Genomic DNA, 21,146 nt, shown 5'->3' with positions numbered 1-21,146 from the left:
GTAGTTGCAGGTCATTACCTGCCTGAGGAGCTGGGATGATAACCTGAGGTTGCACCGGAGATGAGATAAGACTGCGACCACCAATCGCTTGGGCTCAGGTTACATCCAATGGAAATAGCAGCGGTCGAACCTGCAATACCTATCTAATGCCAATGATGCAGAAGATTCTGGTTGGATGTCTTGTCATCCGACGTGCATATTTCGGTAGGCAAATCTATTCTAGTCTGGTCACACAAAGGCAAAAGATTCAGTGCCTCGGGAGATTGCAGTGGTATTCCGAGATCGCTCCAATGCGTCGAGTAAGTACATGTACGTAGCAGCAGCAGATCGATACCAAGACCCATAGCTCTGGAGATCAGGGTGGGCAAGGGTGCGATAAGAGCGATATGCAGGGACCATGAGCTTCAGCCAATCGATAAGGGCTTCTGGAGATCATGTGCCTGCCGTATACTGGCTAAGAAGATAGATACCCGTAGTGTTATGCTTATAAGCATGGCTTACCCCGTGTACGTCATAGCACGGTCAGGCGCGCCCCGTTCTTTGAGCTGCCTTAGCTCGAAGCTTGTGACACACTTGCGCCTGGACGTCCTCGGCTCTCCATGACTCCTTTCCCAAGTTGCACTGTTGAGTCTCAAACGGTGTGGTGAGGAAGAACCTAAAATCATCACCAAATGGTAAGGCATTTTGAGTTTGTTGGAAGCACACTTCCTGTGCACTATGCCATCTATCCCTCTCCCGTACTACTGGCACTCCTATTTGAAGCCGTTGACGATGCCGTAATCAGACTGGTCGCACGCGAGCAGATGGGCTAACCCTTGCTTGTGTCACAGGCTTCAGCGACGACTCCTCTCCTGGCGGACGACCGCCACAACTCGACTGCCAGCTCCGAAAACGAAGCTTCATCGAACCGATCAGGACCACGATGGGTCTTCCGACTCCGCGAGGTCCTGCTCTTCACATGGGCTCTCCTGGCGACAGCCGGCGTGCTCATCATGGCCGTCTGGATGTCCCATAAATCCCAGACCGATTCCTCAAAGCCACCCGGCAAGCGCAACCTGATCTTCATGGTGTCAGACGGTATGGGACCTGCGTCTTTGTCTATGACCAGGTCATACCGCCAATACACTGAAGGCTTGGAATACGGCGACACCTTGACTCTAGACAAGCACTTCTGGGGAAGCAGCCGAACGCGGAGCGCAAGCTCCTTCATCACAGATAGCGCGGCTGGTGCGACAGCATTCAGCTGTGCGAAGAAGAGCTATAACGGAGCCATCTCGATGTTGCCCGACCACACCCCATGCGGCACCGTTCTGGAAGCTGCCAAGAGGGCTGGTTACATGACCGGCCTTGTCGTCACCACCGATATCACGGATGCTACTCCTGCATGTTTCAGCAGCCATGTGGACGTACGCTCGCAGAATGACGAGATCGCTTTGCAACAGGTCGGAGATGGCGCACTCGAGAGGGTTGTGGATCTTATGTTTGGTGGCGGAAGATGTCATTTCTTGCCCAATACCACCCAGGGTAGCTGCAGAGCCGATGACATTGATGTCGTCAGCATCGCGAAGGAGAAGTTCGGCTGGACCTACACCGACAACCGCGCTGGCTTTGATGATCTCTGGGAAGGGCGTTCGGAGGTCCCCTTGCCCATGTTGGGACTGTTCGCTTCTACCGATGTGCCATTTGAGCTCGACCGTCGTAACATGAACGATGTTTATCCCAGCCTGAGCGAAATGGCAAAGACGGCTTTAAAGGCGCTCGAGAAGGCTACTGAAAATAGCGACCAAGGGTTCTTCCTCATGATTGAGGGAAGCAGAATCGACCACGCTGGCCACTACAACGACCCAGCAGCCCAAGTGCATGAGGTTGTCGAGTACGACAAGACTTTCCAGGCTGTTCTGGACTTCCTGGACGAGTCCAAGACGGAGGGCGTACTGGTCGCAACGAGTGATCACGAGACAGGTGGTTTGTCTGTTGCGAAGCGTATGTTTACCAACCCGATTTTCGTTCCCTCCGTCCATGAAACGATCACGGCTGACGATGAATTAGAACTTAATTCTGACTACCCCGAATACTTGTGGTACCCTGGCGTCCTTGCCAATGCCTCATCGTCTTCTGAGTACCTTGCTATCAAGCTTCACCAGCATATTGCATCCAGTGCCAAGAACGGAACCTCAAAGAAGGGCCTTAAGGCATATATCAACGATGAGCTCGTGAAGGCAGGCTTGGGTGTCCATGATGCTACTGATGCGGAATTGGCCGAGATTGCCAGTAACCCCGAGAGGGCTCAAGACTTGATGGCGAAGATCATTAGCCGACGTGCTGAGATTGGCTGGAGCTCTCATGGCCATTCTGCCGTTGACGTGAACATTTATAGCTCAGGCGGTTCTGGAACAGATGCCATCCGTGGTAATGTCGAGAACACTGAAGTTGGCGATTTCCTCCGAAACTACATCAGTGTTGATGTGGAGGGTGTCACAGAAGAACTCAGAAAGAAATACCGGAGGTCAAAGATGGCGGCTACGAAGCTCGCTGCCACTGTCGAGTCGAGCAGCAGAGAGGATCATTGGGCTGCCCATGAAGATTTGGCAATGGGACAAATGGATGGAAGTTACTGAGTCACATTTCGGTGTCCTTGTTTCGCATGTCTGGTAGGTAGCATCACGGGTCAATTCGGACAGCATTGTTTTTCTCATAGAGTTGCTGGGTAGGTAGTTTGGCTGTCACCCAAGTAACAAACAGTAGTACCCCCTTTTCATATATTACCCAAGCGAAACAACAGTGCTTGTTTTAGGAATGGCAAGCAAATTGCACGTTGGCATGTCCCCATGAAGGGGTCCAGCAGCAAACATCGGCCTCAGTGTTTGACGGAGATCTCTGACGGCATCCGGTGTATGATGCAAAGTTGTGATACATCGGGGCGGGCACGGTAGGTCTGATTTGATTGCTGTCCCCTTTCCAACCACAGCTCCGGATGACATCTTGGTAAAAGAAAACAAGGGAATGACTCCAACACGTTGTCCATGACCCCAAAGAATACTCTGCTGGCAGAGCCACAGTAGTAATCGAACCCCCTGCACCTGCACAACAAAAGAAGACACAGAGCCATTGGAATGCCGATGCACATCGTGGTATCGATGGGCAAATATACTCCCTAACTTTGCAAAGAGGTCGATGAACTCAGCATGAGTCTGCTATTTCTTGCGTATATTTATTTGCAAACGCCTTCTCGTCCCCAAAGAGAAATGCTAAGTGAATTATGTGACTGCGCGGGTTTGCAAACTTGCCATCATCAAGGGTGAGCTATTCAGGAGGAGACAAGATAAGACATACAAGTTTGTGTGTTCCAAACCGAACTCCCCATCTGTAGTTGGCCACAAGTTAATTTGTTTCTAGGCAAGCTACATATATCACCGTCAGGCAACTTGGATATCAGTACTGTCTCCAAGGAACGAGGTATGGTGGTTTACAACCTCTGTCTCTTATAATACGCGATGTAGTCATTGCAGTTAAGGGCAATATCTTTGCTCAAGCATCACTAGCAGGCATCTCCCCCTCTGAACCAATATCGTACCCTCGTCCTTTGGCTCTGCAACCATCACGGCCGCAGTTCAATTAGACACGCACTCGAACCCCTTTCCGATAGCGTTCCGTTTTGTACTATCGTACTCGGTCATAGACTTGGTGACATCTTGACGCATGCAGCAGGAGAGCTTGAGAAAGGAAATCCCATAGATCTCTTTGATATTTGCATGCCTGGGAATCTATCTCAATACTGAAGGGGTCCGAGGGTTCGTCGGCGATAGGGGTACATGCTGAACTTGTACCAGGTAAACCGAACCAACTCTTGCCTGCGGTGACCAAACTGTTCAAGGCAGCTTAAAAATTGGATTGTCACGATAATCTGTGTTCTCATCGTCATTTCCCCATTCCTCTCACGCAAGCCTTTAGAAGCTGTGCTTTTTTCTCCCGCTGCTTCTCCCCAACACGCAGCCATCACGATAATACCATCACTGTCTTCCTTCACACCCGGCCCAGGAAGTAAGAGAGTCACAAAAGACAAAAAAGCAAACAGCAATCCATTCGGCTTCCGTCAAGTGCTCACACATTGTTATTTTTACCACCGGAAGACAACACACCAGCGCACCGCTCGCCACCATCATGTGCTACTACGTACTCCAAATGACCTTGTGCGGCCACTGCGAGCCGCAGATGTTCGCCGGTCCAAGCTGCGAACAGTTCCTGCATGAGCTCAACCGAATCAATCACCCGGCTGCATGGAAGAGCGCCGAGGACCCCGGCGCCGAGAGCACCGTCCCCTTCGGTTGGCCGTACAGTTGCGAGCCAAGCCCTTACAATACCGTACAATGCTTGATCTGGTGCGGTTGGGAGTGCCGCAATACCCATGATCCTTGTAAGTTTACAGGCTTTCTTTTCTTTTTTCTCCTTCTCGATACCTCTCCGGTGCCCAATACTGGTTCGTGAGGACCGGTGTGAGGTAAAGGCTGTGCAGAACACTCGGGATATTTGGGACAGGCTCATCGACCGAGTTCATTGCAGCCCCGTGGCCCATACTGGCCAAATGTACCACCCGGGCTTATACTCACGAACCCGAACCCGAACCCGAACCCTGACCCGGACCCTGAACGCAACCCCCTTTTGCTCTTGGCATGTAATCAGTAGTCACTGTGGTTGGTACTAACATCGTCTGTTCCAGGGGGTCTACAAGAGTGCTACGCGTTCCCAAACGGCATCAAGCAGCCTCACGAGCAGAAGGAGCCCATGGGCGAGCCTGGTGCAACTTTCGGTGCGCCTCGCCTTGGTGTTGGCTGGAGAGAAGAGGCCTGAACAGAACCAAAGGGCCGTCGATATGAGACTCTGGATAAAAGTCGTGGCCTCACATCCCTTTGCTCTCGGCCAGGAAAGCTTTCTGCAACGGGCCTCTATCCTGACGAGTATCATTGGAACCGCCGGTACATTCAGACGCCGCTCTTTTCAACCACAAATTGGGTTGAAATATAAAGAATACAATACTTCGAGAGGCATGTAGCCAAGGCTTGGCTTTAGAAAAGTCTGGTCATTAGGGCCTTGGCTGGCAGTGAATAATAAAGGGCTTTCACTAGTATTCCGTCCACCTTAGGTAGACTACTTTGTAATCTGAACTCGGGTATCAAAGGCATTTCTTACGAAGAAAATACTTCCATCGCCAAGGTAACTCTTACCAAATGAAATTCCGTCCCCGAAGAAAAGGCCAAGAGTCGCCGAAGAAAACGTGAAAGTCGTCGATAAACTGTGTATTTCTAAATAAAGAAAAAGAAAAAGAAAAAGACTTGAGATGCTCATCCTGGTAGACTGATAGATGACACCCGCACTTCAGTGTCACGATAGGGCATGAGGCAAGTCTGTCACCATCATATGGGAATCAGCTAAATTCCCCTGACCTATGCCTTCCTTTAAATATATCCCGCTATACGCCTCATTCCCGAAGCAATGCACCCTAGAACGTTAATAGACTAGTCTAGGGATATTATTTGCTGACAGCTTCTGAGTAGGGCACTGCCTCTAGCGATCCAATCAGCAACAATGGAGTCACGGCGGCTAAAGACATATCACATCATAAGTACGCAACAAATGAAGCCGGCAGGGGTGAAAGTAGGTCTGCCACGCCGGACCATGTTAGTGACCAAACCCCCAAGGTTTATATGCAGGTAATATCATCACAGTCAGCAAACATAAGGCCATTCATGCAGTAAGAATGGCCAAGAAATCGAGAGCCCAAGAGAGTTTGTATGCTACAATGGAGCCTTCAGCGGGCAAATAGGCAGACGGGCCTTGAAGCCGGGCTGTACCCCGTTTCTGCGGTTCATAAGGGTACATATAGCCCCCGAAATAACCGGGGGAGTTTCGAAACGAACACAGCACGAAGTCCACATCTGGAGCACATTTGGTTTATTGTCATTAGTCCAACTAGCATCTACGATGCAGATTCTGTACCACGCTTCCACTTGCCTCGCCTTGGCAACAGCAGCAGCCGCAGCCAGCTCTGGCTGTGGTGCTGCACCTCCTATCCCTCTAGGCCAGCGACGAAACGCCACCTTGTCTTCGGCGGACCCGGCGATCGACAACCGCACCTTTATGTACTGGCTCCCACCGTCGTACAACCCCAACAAACCCAACCCCTGATCCTCTCCTTCCACGGCGGCGGCGTCAACAGCGACCGACAGGCCGACCAGGACTTCTTCGCCGACGCCGCCTTCAACCCGGACCATATCGTCGTCTACCCGCAGGGCCTGGTCCTCGATGCGTGCAACGTCGCGCCTCCTACCACCGTGTGGCAGGGCCTCCGCCTCATCCCGCGCTACTGGGACGACGTGGCGTTCGTGGTCGCGCTGCTCGACCACCTGGAGCGGGAGCTGCTGTGCGTCGACCCCGCGCGCGTCTACGCCGCGGGCAAGTCCATGGGCGGCGGCCTCGCCGACATCCTGGCCTGCGACGAGCGCAGCTCCGGGCGCGTCGCCGCCATCGCGCCCGTCGCCGGCGCCTTCTGGGCCAACGTGGACCCGCGGCTGTGCGCGGGCCCTGCGGCAGAGCGGGTGCCCGTCCCCGCCTGCCCCGGCAAGCGCGCGTGCCCGGTCCCCGTCATCGCGTTCCACGGCCGCAACGACACGACCGCGCCGTTCGGCGGTGGCGCGATCAACGGCTTGGACTGCGTGCCGCCGGTGCAGCGCTGGGTTGAGGAGTGGACGGTCCGGGACGGGCTAGATCCGGCGAGCCCGGCGCTCGAGAAGCTGCCCAGCGGGGATAACGCTACGGTGTACCGATATGGGAAAGCTGGCGGCGGCGAGGAGAACGCGGAAAAGGGAGACGGACTGGTCACGTTCGTCATGGCCGGGGATCACGTCAACCACGACTGGCCGACCACGGTCGACTACGGCGGCACGTCCAGGGTCCTCGAGCCGGGGCAGGGGCCGGCCAACTTCAACGGGACGAGCATGATGATGGATTTCTTCAGGAAGTATAAAACCCCGTATGTCAAAACTGCCTACACATTTGCGCTGCTGCTCAGAGTACTAACACGTCACTAGAACAACTGGGCTGTGTGATATCTACAGAGATTAAATCCTGGAAACGGATGATGTCCGTAGTCGACAACTGTAGCGTAGATAAGGGCCTGACGTAGCGAATATTGTTGGCCGGTCACATACCTACTGTGACAGATATTGCAGTAAAGATGAGCAGACTACTCTGTAGCTAGCCTGCTGGCCATTCAAGCGGCATTCCTCGTACTTTACGCATGGCTTTACAAGATATTTACTAGCGGAAGGATCTCGGATGGACCTGGAAAGGAAAGCCTTCGGCAGAAAGCTTTTGTAATCACGCTGGCCACTCTCAATCCACTGAATCGTGGTTATATCCCTTCCCCCACCCCCATTTTCTTCACCGTGAGTAGACCCTTTGTAAGTACTGCTCGTGTACGCGACATTTTCTATCTACATATCATATCATGTAGCTGAAGATCCTCTTATCTCGCAAGACTATCAAGGTCTTATTATCCCTTTCTCGCAACTGGAGGGCGGCTTGGGAATCATGGTTACTCGTGGTCCTGAGCCCGGCGGAGTTAATACGGAGATAGTGGATAGTGGACAGTGGATAAATGGGGAGCTACAGACTACAGTGGGTTTGGCGTGTCGCACGGCACGGGCCAGTGGGCGCGAACCCAGCGCGAATCCACCTGTCACGAACTCTTGGCCAAATGAATCAATTGAAGGAAGACCCCTAATGTCACTGTTTCGCGACAAAGGGCCGAAACCTCGTATTCAGTCGCCAATGCCCCTTATCATCTCAAGGCTGGAATAAGTAGGTGCTACTTGAGCATTGCCTGATCAATTCATCATCCTCGAATCGCGCTCTTGGCTAAACTTGGCCGATCGGAATACAGCAACACTTGGAGTATTGCCTAGACTCTTGGCGCCCCAATCAACATCCGAACCTTGTCGACCCGAAGCCACTCTGCCACAGTGACAGAGGGAGCGACGTAGCGCCATGTCGCATTCCTCGTCCGAGGAGACGGCCACTGAGCCCTTTCCTGCCGTCTCGGATCTTCCTGTGCCATCTCCTGGCACAACCCGAACCACCACGAGCGCGCCCATTCCAACGAGACCTCCTCCGACCATCACCAAGACGTCGGCGTCCGCCTCCTCCGCGGGACCACAAGTGCACTATGACCTCAACATTGACACGAACCTGCCTCCCGCCTCATCCCATCTGTCGCCACCGCCAAATTCGTCTAGTGCTACTGGTCTAGCCCGGAGCGACTCCGAACTGTCGCGCATCGGCGTAAGAAGGAGATTTACTAGATCGAATACCTTTCGCACTGTCAAGGAGTTCGAGGAGGGATGGCACCCGGGCGCGGAACCCGGGCTCGATACGACCAAACCCGATGGCGGCCAAGGCTCCGTGCCGGAGTTGCACGCCGAGTGCCAGGTCACCATTGTGGACTTCTCGCCGGAAGAAATCATGATTCATGAACTCGATAACCAACAGATGATCGATTTCATCGATTTGCCGCAGCCGAGCTGGGTCAAGTGCCGCTGGATCAACGTCAATGGCATCAGCTGGGATGTCATCCAATCACTCGGCAACCATAAAGGCCTCCATAGACTGGCTATCGAGGATTTGATGAATCCTCACAACCGGACCAAAGCCGATTGGTATGCCACTCATGCCTTCATGATCATGACCTGCCAAAAGCTCGTCCGGGTCACCGACGACGACGACAGCAGTGACGACGAAGGAGACGACGGCCATGAGCTGCATAGCGTCAAGAGCAATTCGTCATGGAAAGATATGAAAAGAGGTCTGAGGGCTTGGTGGGAATCAGTGCGCCAAGACGATTACGACTCCGCTAATAATAACATCTCACTGGAGAAAGGCGGCCCAAGGCCCCTAGGAGATACGTCACGAAGTGTCCGCCAGACTACTGGGCTATCAGATGTCTTCAACCCAAACACTCTGTGCACTCTGCAACGCTATCACGCCTCCTCCAACGACGCACGTACGGACTACATGGAACGGCACAGCGCCCTGGTGGCGCGTGGACTCGCCGTCATGGCAGAACAAGTATCCTTGTTCATCACCGCCGATAACACCGTCATTGCATTCTTCGAGCAGTCGGCCGATGATGTCGAGAAACCCATCCTGGCGCGTCTGTCTAGTCCCGACACCATTTTGCGACAGTCATGTGACGCATCGATGGTGGGGCAAGCTATCATCGATGCCATCATTGACATGGCTATTCCTGTAGCCGCGTGTTACGCCGACGTGGTGGGAGATCTTGAGCTGAACGTCTTGACCAAGCCCAGCATCAAACATACCCGGGATCTATACATCATAACATCTGAGATCAACAAGATGGCCAGCTTCGTCAACCCCATCGCATCACTTATCTCGGCATTGCGCGATCACAAAACCCTGCTTCCGGAAGAGGTTGCCATACGAGAACTCCAAAACCCCGGACGGGGTGTCATCATTACACCGATGACGTACACCTACCTTGGCGACGTGTACGATCACTGCGTGCTGATCACGGACAACCTAAACCAGATTCGCAAGTCTGCCGATGACATGATCGACCTGATCTTCAACACGATCTCGGCCAACCAGAACGAGTCTATGAAGCAGCTCACAGTGGTCTCCGTCATCTTCCTCCCCCTCACCTTCTTGAGCGGGTACTTTGGGCAAAACTTTGAGGACTTCCCCGAGCTGAAACATAGCCCGCTCTTCTTCTGGCAGATCGCCATACCCGTGTGTGTCTTCATCATCATACTGCTCATGCGCGAGATGATTTGGCAGTGGCTCGTGCGCTTCACGCAGCGGAGGCAGATCGTCAGTGTGAGGAAGAGGAAGCGGAGAAATAGAAGGCAAAGCAACGCTGAAAAGCGCCGTTGACACTGTTGACTGGCAACGGCAGCCTGTACCAAGGGTTGAGTGCCCAACGGGACGCGCAGTCGTCGGCAGTCACGCCACCTATCATGGAAGATATCGAAAGAGTGGGTTTCAGCTGGTGGTATACAGACAGCGTTGCAGATCCCAAGTGGCTGCTTCTCCCATATCAGTTCAGGTAAGTCTGCTTTGGCTGTTACCAGAACTGTGTCGCTACAAGGGGTCATCTGAGCACAAGCAAGCCCATACTCGGTGGTCTGTTATATATAGGTGAGTTTTCGGAGTTCAAAAGATGAAAAGTTATATATATTAGAAAGCCTCCTGGCACATTGCTCGGGCATTGTGAAAATAGGATATATACCAGCTTGTACTGGTCGGTGTACCGATAGTGATAATAGACGGCCATAATATAGTTACGTCTTGATCCTTCTGTATGGTCTCTTGTGATAGACACGGTGTGTATCCCTGCGAGTAAAACTAGAGATATCAAAACTGCCTTGATCCACGGATGAAGGAACAAAATCGACCAGGCCTTTGCATCAGAGTGCATCTCGGAGCTCCGTTGCCCAACCCGTTTGATTTGCGACGAGTGCAGTGAGAGGGACATTAACAGTCATATTGTGGTAGTTCAAAGTGGCTAGGGCATGTGTTGCAGACAACATTGTATCGAGTGCTATTTCGTGCCACCTCTCAGCTTTCATCTCGCCGACCGGATTATCCTATTGCTATCGTGGTTATCCCATCATAGCTGTTCCATACCAGGTTATCTTGTCATATTTCAAACTGCTAACAGTTACTGGACACTAGTACTGTACCCTGTTCATACCATATGTCGTCTAGCCCATGGCGATGTTAGTGTCGAATGGCTAATATTCCGGTACTGCGTTCTGGGGCAAGCAATTTGGCTTGTCCACAAGATTGTTTTGGTACTGGAAGTTTAGGCGTTTATGAGAAATCTGCCAGACTTTTTCTTTTGTTTTTGCCTTTTACTCTGATCCGATGCCGAGTCACCCTAGCAGGTCGGGCTTTCTATACTCGACGCACGGTCGTTATATATACCCGTCTCACTGGAGATCAGGGGCAAGTTTTGAGAATAAAGCATAAATTAGTGTTGTTGTCAGGTTATTCTGAGATCCATTGCACCTCATCTGTTCCTCCCACCACATCGATCCTGGAAGGCTCTTGTCAAGATCGTGTAAAACGCTTTTCGGCAGGTACATCAAACTGATTTGTTTTCTGCACCCGCCTGCTGTGAATACAGCACACCGCTAACGAGACATTTGCAGAAACTTATTTATTTTAAAGCCAACCATAATAATTCGACCGAAAAGTTCTAATGGCAGACACACTAACCACTGATTCCCATCTTACGATCCGAGCCACCAGATTACATTTTCCTTCAACAAGCCGTTCAGCCATAACTTCACTGGTTTACTCCTCCATCACTGCCCCGGGAGAAACTCCCAATCACAAGCACGCTCTGCCACAACATTTTTGTTCTTTTTACACGCATCAAATCATCTCAGAAGCCCGGCTGACCGCTTTCGTTGTTTCAGCTTGGGCAAAAATATCAGCAGCCCCTTTCGGCGTCTACAAAACGATTCCAGCCGAAACATTGCGTCCCGTCTAGAGCCTCTACCTCCGGCTAAAGTATTCAAATCTGTCTAAAGCACTCGATTCCACCCGGAGTACCCAATATCCTACTCTCAACATGCCAATAAAAGACCGCCTTGCTCCCGACCAGCACCCCATGGGAATACGCGAATTTGAGGTTCTGGGATACGCTTTCCTGTGTGTCGACGGGGAGTTCCCTCCGGTAAGCAACTGACTTTTGTCTCTGCCCTCTTCCCATGACCCATGCAAGATAACCAAATTGCACCTGTGAGCCCCGTTTCTACCCCGGGAAGCCTTCTCAGCTCGAGCCACGAAGCTCTCCTGCAAGTGACTCGAAAATAGCAGTGTAGTTGCCACCAAAGCTTGCTCGATCATCGGGCTTCTTTCGCGGAACCTTCGTGTAACAGAAATGATTCGCCGAGTTCTTACCCCAACCAACTCTCTACTCTACTTCCCTTTGATCCTACTTACCTAGGTGTGTGCTAACATGATCAAATACGTAGGTGGACTGTCGCCTACTTGCTGGCCTCATTGGTCTTCAGTCCCCCTACGAGGCCGTAAACGAATGGACCGCACTCAAGAGAAAGGTCAAAGGATTCCGCACTAGACCGGAGCTTCGTGACATCACGTTCCGCGAGCTCCAAATAGCCGGCTACGCCTGGCAATGTATCCCTATCGACAAGATGCCCGAGGTCAGTAGTCTATGGATGGCCCTTGGCCCCCTAGTATTCCGCTTTGTGCGGCTCTGGACTAATCTAAGTATCGTCAGGTCAAGCCGAAACGGCTGGTCAAGTTGGGTCTCTACGAGACCCGGCGAAAGGCGGCCAGGGCCTGGAATATCATCATGAAGAAGCTCGTCATCTTGTCGGAGAACGGCGAGTCCGAGCGTGGAAGAGCGACTCCCACTGCGTCCGCTCCGTCTGTTGGCCCTGTGGCCCGTTCAACCCCCAACAAGCGCAGCGCCGGCCAGGAGGGGAATGGCGAAGCTGAAGGCTCCGTTTCAAAGCGTAGCCGCACCAGCGGTCGTGCCGGTGATGGAAGAGGATCGGAAGAGTAGGCTGTTGTTGCGGTGGATAATAATGGCGTTTCCGTTTCGTTGGCTGGGGATGGATTTCGTTTACGGACATGTGAATTTCGGCCTTGTCTCTTTTCTTACCTTAATGAACAAAATGTTGTCTGGTTGTTTTACTGATTGCGGTGCGATCCCTACTAAAGAAGATCGAGATGCGGTGGGCTGTTTATACAAGCGTCTGGGGCTAGCTGCCGAGGTGCCGTGGAACGGTTGACGATATAGACAGGCCACCCCTGAGGCAGCCAAGAAGCCCCATTGGCTGAAGCCGTTTTTGAAGCCGTTAGTGCGCCGTTTTAATGCAGGTCCCAGGCTGGATTGGGTGCCGGATATTGCATGACAACAATTTTAACCTCCGCAAATGCAACGCTACCGTTTCCAACTTTTCCTTGATTCCAGTGTCCAGGTGTTTCGACTCCCTCAAGCGAGGGGAGTGAGCCAGTGAGCGGGCGGCCACCTTAAATTGAGGGGCTGCCCGTTCTGCAATGGGTCGGTGTGAGAGAGAGGCGAACGATCGATCTTTGCGTCGTTCTTGTGTGATTCTTGCAAAACACCATCGGCAATGGGTGGCCGTTCGAACTGATTGATTTTACGTTGAAATGCATCTTCTTTGGATTGCTATCGCAGCTGCGAGCTCGTTTGGAGCTGCGGCACCTCTAGAATGCTCAAAGGATGAATGCTTTCGTGGTAAGTCTAGCATTCTAAATTGCGTTCGTTCCTGCATCAAAGTCAATTAGGCAGCTAGGCTAACTCTAAAAAAGCGGTCGATCAAGTCTCGTCACGCATCAGAGCCTCAGACTGCCGGAGCCTTTTCGAGGTCACAGTAACACCAGCAACCAGGTAAGTTTCTCGAAAGAGAACATCCCAGGACAATGTGCTGACGCGCGCGATACAGCACGGTATTGCGGACTGTGGTGGTTCAGACCACTGGCACCAGGACAAAGACCATTCTGTCAACAGACAAAATCGCAGCAGCCACCGCGCCTTCTAAGCGATGGCAGGATCAGCGAGACATCGCCGGCGCTCTGCTGCGTCGGTCTGAGACTGAGATCTCAACGTCTCCGCCACAGAAAACACCAGACTACGCCGCCCCTTGTGGTTCGGTCAACGCGATGTCGTCCGTCTGCTCGTGCATGGGCTACGAGCAAGCCACGATTACCGTCCCGGCACCGGAGACTACGAGGGTTGTCACGCTGCATGAGCCAGCAATTGTCACGGCCTTCAAGACCGTGAAGACGGGTCAAAAATTCCCTGCACCTCTTAACAGCACATCGAATGTCTTTCGCAACTCAACGGCGGCGCGGTTCGGCAATTCGACAGCGAAGGCGGGGAACTTCACGTTCTCGGGGAGCGCATCCCGTTCCGCCTCTGCCCCGAACTCAATCTCATTGACGAGCTTGAGTGACTCTACCCAAGCCTTTGCTTCGTCGGCAATGCCGGGGCGGACTAAGGCGTCGGGCACATCGCGAGCAACGGCAGTATCGGCCATGAGTACAACGACCGGCAGTGTCATGGGCTCCAGCGGTCAACCATTGCCCGCATCTCCTTCCAGCTCCCAACTACCCTCAGACACTGGTTCAAAAACAATACACTCCAGCATCGCCAACAAGGCTCCATCGACAAAGACTATTGCAACTTCGGCCCCGCTCTTTGCCAACAACACAATCACAAGGCCGAACACAACTATATCGCACACATCCGTCAGCCTCACAGGTAGCGGTCGTTTTGCAAATACCACAAAGCCAGCAGTCCCATTCGGCGCCTCAAGCACGGCGTCTTTCTCGAATTCGTCGACAAGCGTGTCGGTTTTCCATGCGACGAGCACGACAGCAAAGTTCAACTCGACGTCAGTACCAGTTCTGAATGCCACCACGCCAGCTCCTTTCTTGAATACAACCATCTTGCCATTCGCCAGTACCACTCTGCCGCCATTTGTGAATTCCACCGCACCGGGGATGCTCGCAAACTCAACCAGCATGCAATCGTCCAATGCGACGAAGCCACCTTTTGCATATGCCAACGCCACTACTTCAGCACCGTTCCTCAACTCCACAATCATGCCTTTCGCCAATGCGACGACGTCAGCGCCGTTTCTCAACTCGACAAGCATTCCCCGGTTCAACACGACCCGGGCACCGTATGCCAATGCTACCACCTTCCGGGCATTGAACGCTACATCTGTACGATTCAGCAACACGAGCGCGCCCACACCGACTACGTCGGCCATGACGTGTGGAGAGACGGCATCTCCGTTCATGCTCAAGGTCTCACAGCCATCCGGACTCTTCGATGGCTGGTTCGCCAAAGTCCTTGCCAATACCATCATATTCACATCGTCTGCGAACCACTCCAGCAAGTTTAGTGTCGAGTCATCCGGTTACCTCTGCGCCGTCGGGTACAAGGGGGAGGACGGCAACCCCACCATAGCCATCGTCGAGGACAAGAAAGACCTCACAGGCAGTGCGGTGTACTTGGTCGACCAGAAGCGCATGGAGGACCTCAGTAAACAGGGCTACGGCACTCTGGATTGCGCCGTGAACGGGGACTTGGCATGCCAAGGAGGCCAGGACTACAAGAACTGGGTGGGGTGTGGGTTGGGTCTTGATATCAGCAGCGACGATGGAGAAAACGTGGTGGTGGACGGCTGGAACTGCACGTCAGTGGCCCTGTCGGCAGTCTACGAATAATGGACATGATAATTCACTTCTCAAATACCTTTTCGGCTCATGTATACATTTCACTCAAGGATCTCAAAAGGCATGGACTCTTAGTGATTAGTCAGATACCCCACTGTCAAACCGCCGGCGCTTGACGCGTAACCCGTCTCGTCCGTACATCCGTGAGGCTTTGGGGTTCATGCGCGTCAACTATCTGGCTGTCAACTACGCGCATGCCATCCGACGCCCATCACCTTTTGGACCGCCGTATAATTTTTGGAAATTCCCATATCAAGGACCTACCTTCTGGCAACAAGAAGAGCCATTCCAATTGCTCTGAAATACGAGGTGCTTGACGTCGCACCCGAAAGGTGATAGCGCAAACTTAGTTGTGTCCGGGATCTGGGGCCTTGGAGGTTCAGACTGGGTGAAATGGAGGCACACGACACCGCCGTCGCCGCCATCTCGGCCCGGGTCCGCACCTTCTCCGAGAAGCAGGAGAAGTTCCGCGTCTACCATGGCTCGACCAACAGCACGCGCAAGTCGGAGCGCCGCGCCGACAACACCGTCGACACCAGCGGGCTGAACCACGTGCTGGAGGTCGACGGCGCGCGCAAGACGGCCCTCGTCGAGCCAAACGTGCCCATGGACGCCCTCGTCGCGGCCACGTTCACGCCGCAGGAGCAGCGCCGCCTGCTGCCCCTCGTCGTCATGGAGTTCCCCAACATCACCGTCGGCGGCGGCTTCTCCGGCAGCTCCGGCGAGAGCAGCTCCTTCCGGTACGGGCCTTTCGACTCCACCATCAACTGGGTCGAGATCGTGCTGCCGAGCGGCGATGTCGTCCGGGCCGCGCAGACTGGTGAGCATGCTGATTTGTTCTGGGGCGCTGCGTCCGGGTTCGGCACACTCGGCGTCGTCACGTTGCTCGAGGTGCAGCTGCGCGACGCGGCTGACTATGTTGAGCTGACGTATCAGCCGTTCGCTAGCCTGATCGAGGCCTCGGCCTTCATGGAGAAGCAGGTGCGGGAGCCCGCGGTCGACTTCATTGATGCCATTGCGTTCTCGCCCAAGTCGACCATTGTCTGTCTGGGCCGTCTAGTAAATGAGATGCCAAAAACTACATCAAGCCGGCCGTCTAGGTTTACCCGACGCAGCGATCCTTGGTTCTACCTACACGTCGAGCAGCGGACGCGAAACGCTCGGGAGCCGACGGTCGATTACATACCGCTGGTCGACTACTTGTTCCGATATGACCGAGGAGGCTTCTGGGTAGCCAAGTACGCCTACCGCTACTTCTTCACGCCCTTCAACCGCATCACCCGCTTTATCCTCGATCGCTACATGCACACCAAGGTCATGTACCACGCGCTGCACCAGAGCCGGCTGGCCGACGACTACATCGTGCAGGACGTCGGCGTGCCCTTTGACCAGGTGGGCGCGCTGCACCAGTGGCTCGACGACGAGCTGCCGACGTACCCACTCTGGCTCTGCCCGCTGCGCGTGCGCCGCGACGGCCCGCCCGAGGAGGCGCGACACGGCCTGCACGCCGAGTTCGCGGACTCGAGCACGCCCGAGTACCTGATGAACTTTGGCGTCTGGCGGCCGGGGTCCCTGAACCACGGCGCGTTCGTCGAGCAGAACCGCGGGCTCGAGCGCAAGGTGCAGGAACTCAGCGGCAAGAAGTGGCTGTACGCCCACGCGTACTACACCGAGGACGAATTCTGGCGGTCGTACGACCGGGCCGCGTACGACGCCCTCCGCGCCAAGTACGGGGCTACTTACCTGCCGAGCGTCTATGACAAGGTCAAGGTCGCGGATGCGAAGGGGAAGGGGAAGGGGGAGCCCAAGCCGATGGGTGGCGTGCGGCCCTTCCAGGGGCTATATGGTGTGTACAAGGCATGGAGGGGCGGCGAATACCTGATGCCCTCAAAGAAGCCCAGATCATAAATCGCCAGCATGCGGAGTCGTTCTTTGTAGCGCTGCTCACGTCTTCTCGTGTACTTTAGGCCCAGTTGACCAGCGTGGAGGACATGAAAATAGTCCATGTCTTAATACCCTGTTTTTTAGTTGATACATAGTTATTTTACGCATATACGGTTATATACCCAGTGTTGTTTTGTATCCGAAAAGCACGTCATCTAGGCGCATGAGATGCAATACGCCGATGACTCAATGGCAAAGCACGTTGTGCTATTGAGTGGCTACCTGCTGCAAAATTGCTGCATCGATCTGCATGGATTCCCCGCAGGCGATAAAGTCGCTGGTTGGTGGGGGTTACACACACCAGGATATACATACTTAATGCAGCACCTTAAGTACTTGGTTACCCATTGTCCTCAACACTACCACGGATCACTTCAGGTAAATTTGAATCAACTCTTTGGGATACCAGATACGGAATCGAAATACCGACAAGACTTATTGGTATTAATTTAGTATAAGTCAACCCGGGAGTCAGAGGCTACCACACAGCATGGCCGGACTCACTGAGCCCGGTACAGCAGCATCCCGTTTGTCAAGCCACGGCGATGGTAATGTAGAGCTGAGAATGCGCGACAGCCTGGACCTAGAGAGCCAACACCGCCACTCGCAGGACAGCACCGACGACGACGAAGCGGCCCAGAACCTCCTGGGCCCGTCATCGGAACCATGCCCAGGCGACGACGGCGGCGGCGACGGCAACGATGCCCAGGCGCACCACCACCGCTGGACGCCGCCGCGCAACTTCGTCTGGATCCAGGTCGCCATCATGTCCAACGTGTTCCTGTACGGCTTCGACGGCACCATCACGGCCGCGACCTACGCCGTCATCAGCTCGGCCTTTGGCGCCACCAACACGGCCTCGTGGCTCACCACGTCCTACCTCGTCACCAGCACCGCCTTCCAGCCGCTCTACGGCCGCGTCTCGGACCTCTTCGGCCGCCGCGTCTGCTTCTTCTTCGCCACCGTCGCCTTCGCCCTCGGCTGCCTCGGCTGCGGGCTCGCCGGCGACATCGTCGCGCTCAACTGCATGCGGGCGCTGGCGGGGCTGGGCGGCGGGGGGCTCATGACCATGGGTGAGTAATCTGGCATTTCTTATCCTCCTTTCGCTGATTTTGGTACAACGATTGGCCGAACGAGCTGACTAACTCCGGTTCTTAAGCTACGATTATCAACTCGGATATGATCCCGTTCCAGAAAAGAGGCATGTACCAAGCCCTCCAGAATGGCGTTACGGGTTTCGGCTATATCTGCGGCGCATCGCTCGGCGGCGCCATCGCCGACACCATCGGCTGGCGCTGGTGCTTCATCCTCCAGGTCCCCATTTCAGTATTCGCGTTCGTCGTCGGCTGGTTGGCTGTCGAGGACCCCAAGGTGAACCTGATTATAGGCTCAAAGACGCTCAAAGAGACGTGGCACGTCGTGGACTTCTCGGGCGCCCTACTCCTGGTCGCGGCGGTATCGGTGCAGCTTGTCGGGCTGAGCTTGGGCGGCAACGAGCTGCCCTGGAGCAGCCCCTGGGTCATCGGCGCTCTATTGGGGAGCCTCGTTCTGTTCGCCCTCTTCATCCGGGTGGAGAAGCGCACCAAGGCGATTCCCATGATCCCGCTTCGGATGCTCAATGCCAGGCTGCCCATCCTGATACAAATCTCCAATGTCTGCGCCGGCGCCTCGGCTTTTGCGGTAAGCGATTTCAACTGAGATCCGTTCTTTGTAGTGACGGAAAGTATTGACGAGTGCGCCAGTTTCTATTTATTCTCCCGCTGTTCTTTCAAATCGTATTGCTTGACTCGGCCACCCAGACTGGGGCCCGGCTCATTATACCCTCCCTGGCCGTCCCTATCGGGGGCTTGATTGCAGGTATCGTCATGTCCCGATGGGGCAAGCTCCTAACCCTGGTCCGCGTCGGCGCGATCCTGATGGCCCTCGGGAACGGCCTCATGGCATCTTTACGATTCGAAGACTCGTACTGGAAGTATTTCGTGTACATCTTCCCCGCCAACCTCGGGCAAGGCGTCATCTTCCCCGCGATCCTGTTTACGTCCCTAGCTACGTTCGAACACTCCGGTATGCCCCCTCTTCATCCACTCTCTTCGCCTCGCGTCCGAACAGTTATCGAGCGAACAACAAGACCCAAACGCGGATTTTCTGATGTTGCACACATGTAGATCACGCCGTATCAGCCTCGACCGTCTACCTCATCCGGTCTTTAGGGACCGTGTGGGGCGTATCGATCACCTCTGCCATCATCCAGACGACGCTCAGCGTCAGGCTCCCCGAAGCCCTTAGCGACGTGCCCAACAAATGGACAGTACGACCCTTTCATTTTGCCTCTTCTTAAGCTACCAAATACCCCTTTCCCGTAACTTTTGAGCGATACGTGCCTGACCTAATGAACCAAACCAACACAGGTAATCGACGATGTGCGACACTCGGTCGACGCTCTCCTGCGTCTACCTCCAGACGTGCAGCTCAAGGCACGCCATGTTTATTACGCTGGTTTGCACTACTCCTTTGCCGCCTCGTCTGCATGCGCTGTGGTAGCGCTCTGTGCCGCATTGGCTGCGCGCGCGAAGGGTCTCCGGAAAACTAGTTCTTGAAGTTGGTGGCGAGTCAAATCTTCATTCAACTCACCTTTTCGTCATAATTCAAGCTGAGTTAGGCGCTAGACAGATCAATTCGACAATTTCATTGATGATTTCCTGAGGCAGTCCAAGTAGACTGGCTTTGGCACTGCTTTATTTTACATCAGGTTGAGAACGACGAACCTGGGGGAGAAACCTTGCCTAGGTGGCTTCGAAGCAGCAATAGCGCTGGTTTCAAATGTGACAGAACGCCATTCAGGCCGTCTGAGGAGCTCGATCAGAGTTGGTCCATGGAGGTGTCGAGGGAACTTGTTTCTGCTAATTTGGCCTAGATCCTCGCGCCTGTCGATATCGACAAGCTTCCAGTACTGTCCCATGATGCGCGGGTAGAGCGTTGTTGTTGTACCCCGATATAGAACAAAGATGTCGATGAGGAGAGTTGAAAGTGTTTGCTTTGAGGGTGTGACGCCTGGAGTGCAGGAACCGTGTAGAAGGTAGTTAGTTACCTATCCATATCGAACACGAATAACCCCCCACCTGAGATGGTCGCACTTGCTTGTTTGTTTGCATCTACTTTTCATGTTGTATCTTTGTACCGTGGTTGCCTAGTCCGACGAACTTCATTCACGAAACGAGGTAGCATTCTTGTACCCAAATCAACATGACATATCATTTCTCAGCAGAATAGGTCCAATGTTACAATCTTGAACCATCCTTTGTGAAGTTATGTATGTTACGGTTGCCTATTGTAAGCCGGCCACCCCTACCACCAGTTAATTCTTGATATAAGACGAACTCGCCCTCACAAAACATATCCCCGGCTCTGAGTGAACCTTTCCCCCTATTATCACAGTCCCCAGAGTCGGGCCGCCATGAGTGACTTACTAACCCAGCCAACCGCTGGCGGCATATTTGTTGCCAGCGTATTTTCTAGGGCGGCAACAAAGCCAGTGACAACAACAGTACCCTCGTAGAAGCTGTTGCCGTGAGAAAACCGTTAGACAACTTCGAGAATAAATATGCTATACGGAAATTGTCGCAGACTTTGACTCAGCAGGACTCATGGGATTACATTTGACTTCTACAACTTAAAGAACTCATTCTGACAGGACTGGCAATGTCGACTAGCAATATCAATGCCACGGAGACTTCCCACAACTCCATTGCAGTCGAGGGTCTTGCCTACCCCATGGGTTTGTGTCCACTCTTTATTATTTCTTGCTAATTATCGTCATGCCACTGTAGACTTCTCTGTTGCATGTGTCGCCTTTGTGGCAGTTGAACTGCACGGCTACTCGG

General features: G+C 53.7%; 8 protein-coding genes across 8 annotated transcripts; all 8 read left to right on the top strand.

The window, feature by feature from the left end:
- Positions 1–671: 671 nt before the first annotated feature.
- Positions 672–2,618, top strand: PG997_003715 (alkaline phosphatase; the record flags this gene model as incomplete). Its single annotated transcript, XM_066808030.1, has 2 exons — positions 672–674; positions 831–2,618. 2 exons carry the CDS (start codon positions 672–674, stop codon positions 2,616–2,618), a joined length of 1,791 nt encoding a protein of 596 aa, XP_066671648.1.
- Positions 2,619–4,161: 1,543 nt separating this feature from the next.
- On the top strand, positions 4,162–4,848 carry PG997_003714 (uncharacterized protein; the record flags this gene model as incomplete). The annotated part of the gene is made up of 2 exons (XM_066808029.1): positions 4,162–4,414; positions 4,718–4,848. The coding sequence occupies 2 exons, from the start codon at positions 4,162–4,164 to the stop codon at positions 4,846–4,848; spliced, it is 384 nt and encodes a 127-aa protein (XP_066671647.1).
- Positions 4,849–5,979: 1,131 nt separating this feature from the next.
- PG997_003713 (ferulic acid esterase protein) lies at positions 5,980–7,085 on the top strand (the record flags this gene model as incomplete). The annotated part of the gene is made up of 2 exons (XM_066808028.1): positions 5,980–5,990; positions 6,077–7,085. The coding sequence occupies 2 exons, from the start codon at positions 5,980–5,982 to the stop codon at positions 7,083–7,085; spliced, it is 1,020 nt and encodes a 339-aa protein (XP_066671646.1).
- A 958-nt stretch (positions 7,086–8,043) lies between these two features.
- PG997_003712 (uncharacterized protein) lies at positions 8,044–9,948 on the top strand (the record flags this gene model as incomplete). Its single annotated transcript, XM_066808027.1, has 1 exon — positions 8,044–9,948. The coding sequence occupies one exon, from the start codon at positions 8,044–8,046 to the stop codon at positions 9,946–9,948; it is 1,905 nt and encodes a 634-aa protein (XP_066671645.1).
- Positions 9,949–11,653: 1,705 nt separating this feature from the next.
- Positions 11,654–12,613, top strand: PG997_003711 (uncharacterized protein; the record flags this gene model as incomplete). The annotated part of the gene is made up of 3 exons (XM_066808026.1): positions 11,654–11,758; positions 12,060–12,248; positions 12,326–12,613. 3 exons carry the CDS (start codon positions 11,654–11,656, stop codon positions 12,611–12,613), a joined length of 582 nt encoding a protein of 193 aa, XP_066671644.1.
- A 611-nt stretch (positions 12,614–13,224) lies between these two features.
- Positions 13,225–15,312, top strand: PG997_003710 (uncharacterized protein; the record flags this gene model as incomplete). Its single annotated transcript, XM_066808025.1, has 3 exons — positions 13,225–13,312; positions 13,387–13,465; positions 13,521–15,312. The coding sequence occupies 3 exons, from the start codon at positions 13,225–13,227 to the stop codon at positions 15,310–15,312; spliced, it is 1,959 nt and encodes a 652-aa protein (XP_066671643.1).
- A 402-nt stretch (positions 15,313–15,714) lies between these two features.
- PG997_003709 (uncharacterized protein) lies at positions 15,715–17,229 on the top strand (the record flags this gene model as incomplete). The annotated part of the gene is made up of 1 exon (XM_066808024.1): positions 15,715–17,229. One exon carries the CDS (start codon positions 15,715–15,717, stop codon positions 17,227–17,229), a length of 1,515 nt encoding a protein of 504 aa, XP_066671642.1.
- A 526-nt stretch (positions 17,230–17,755) lies between these two features.
- On the top strand, positions 17,756–19,862 carry PG997_003708 (MFS drug transporter; the record flags this gene model as incomplete). The annotated part of the gene is made up of 5 exons (XM_066808023.1): positions 17,756–18,338; positions 18,425–18,945; positions 19,008–19,329; positions 19,431–19,573; positions 19,674–19,862. The coding sequence occupies 5 exons, from the start codon at positions 17,756–17,758 to the stop codon at positions 19,860–19,862; spliced, it is 1,758 nt and encodes a 585-aa protein (XP_066671641.1).
- Between the last annotated feature and the right edge of the window lie 1,284 nt (positions 19,863–21,146).

The sequence above is a fragment of the Apiospora hydei genome (genome assembly GCF_038363865.1).
Source record: "Apiospora hydei strain CBS 114990 chromosome Unknown utg000004l_segment0_segment0, whole genome shotgun sequence".
NCBI classification, from domain to species: domain Eukaryota; kingdom Fungi; phylum Ascomycota; class Sordariomycetes; order Amphisphaeriales; family Apiosporaceae; genus Apiospora; species Apiospora hydei.
Note: the sequence above shows the minus strand (reverse complement) of the source record. Positions and strands in the feature narration are given on the sequence as shown.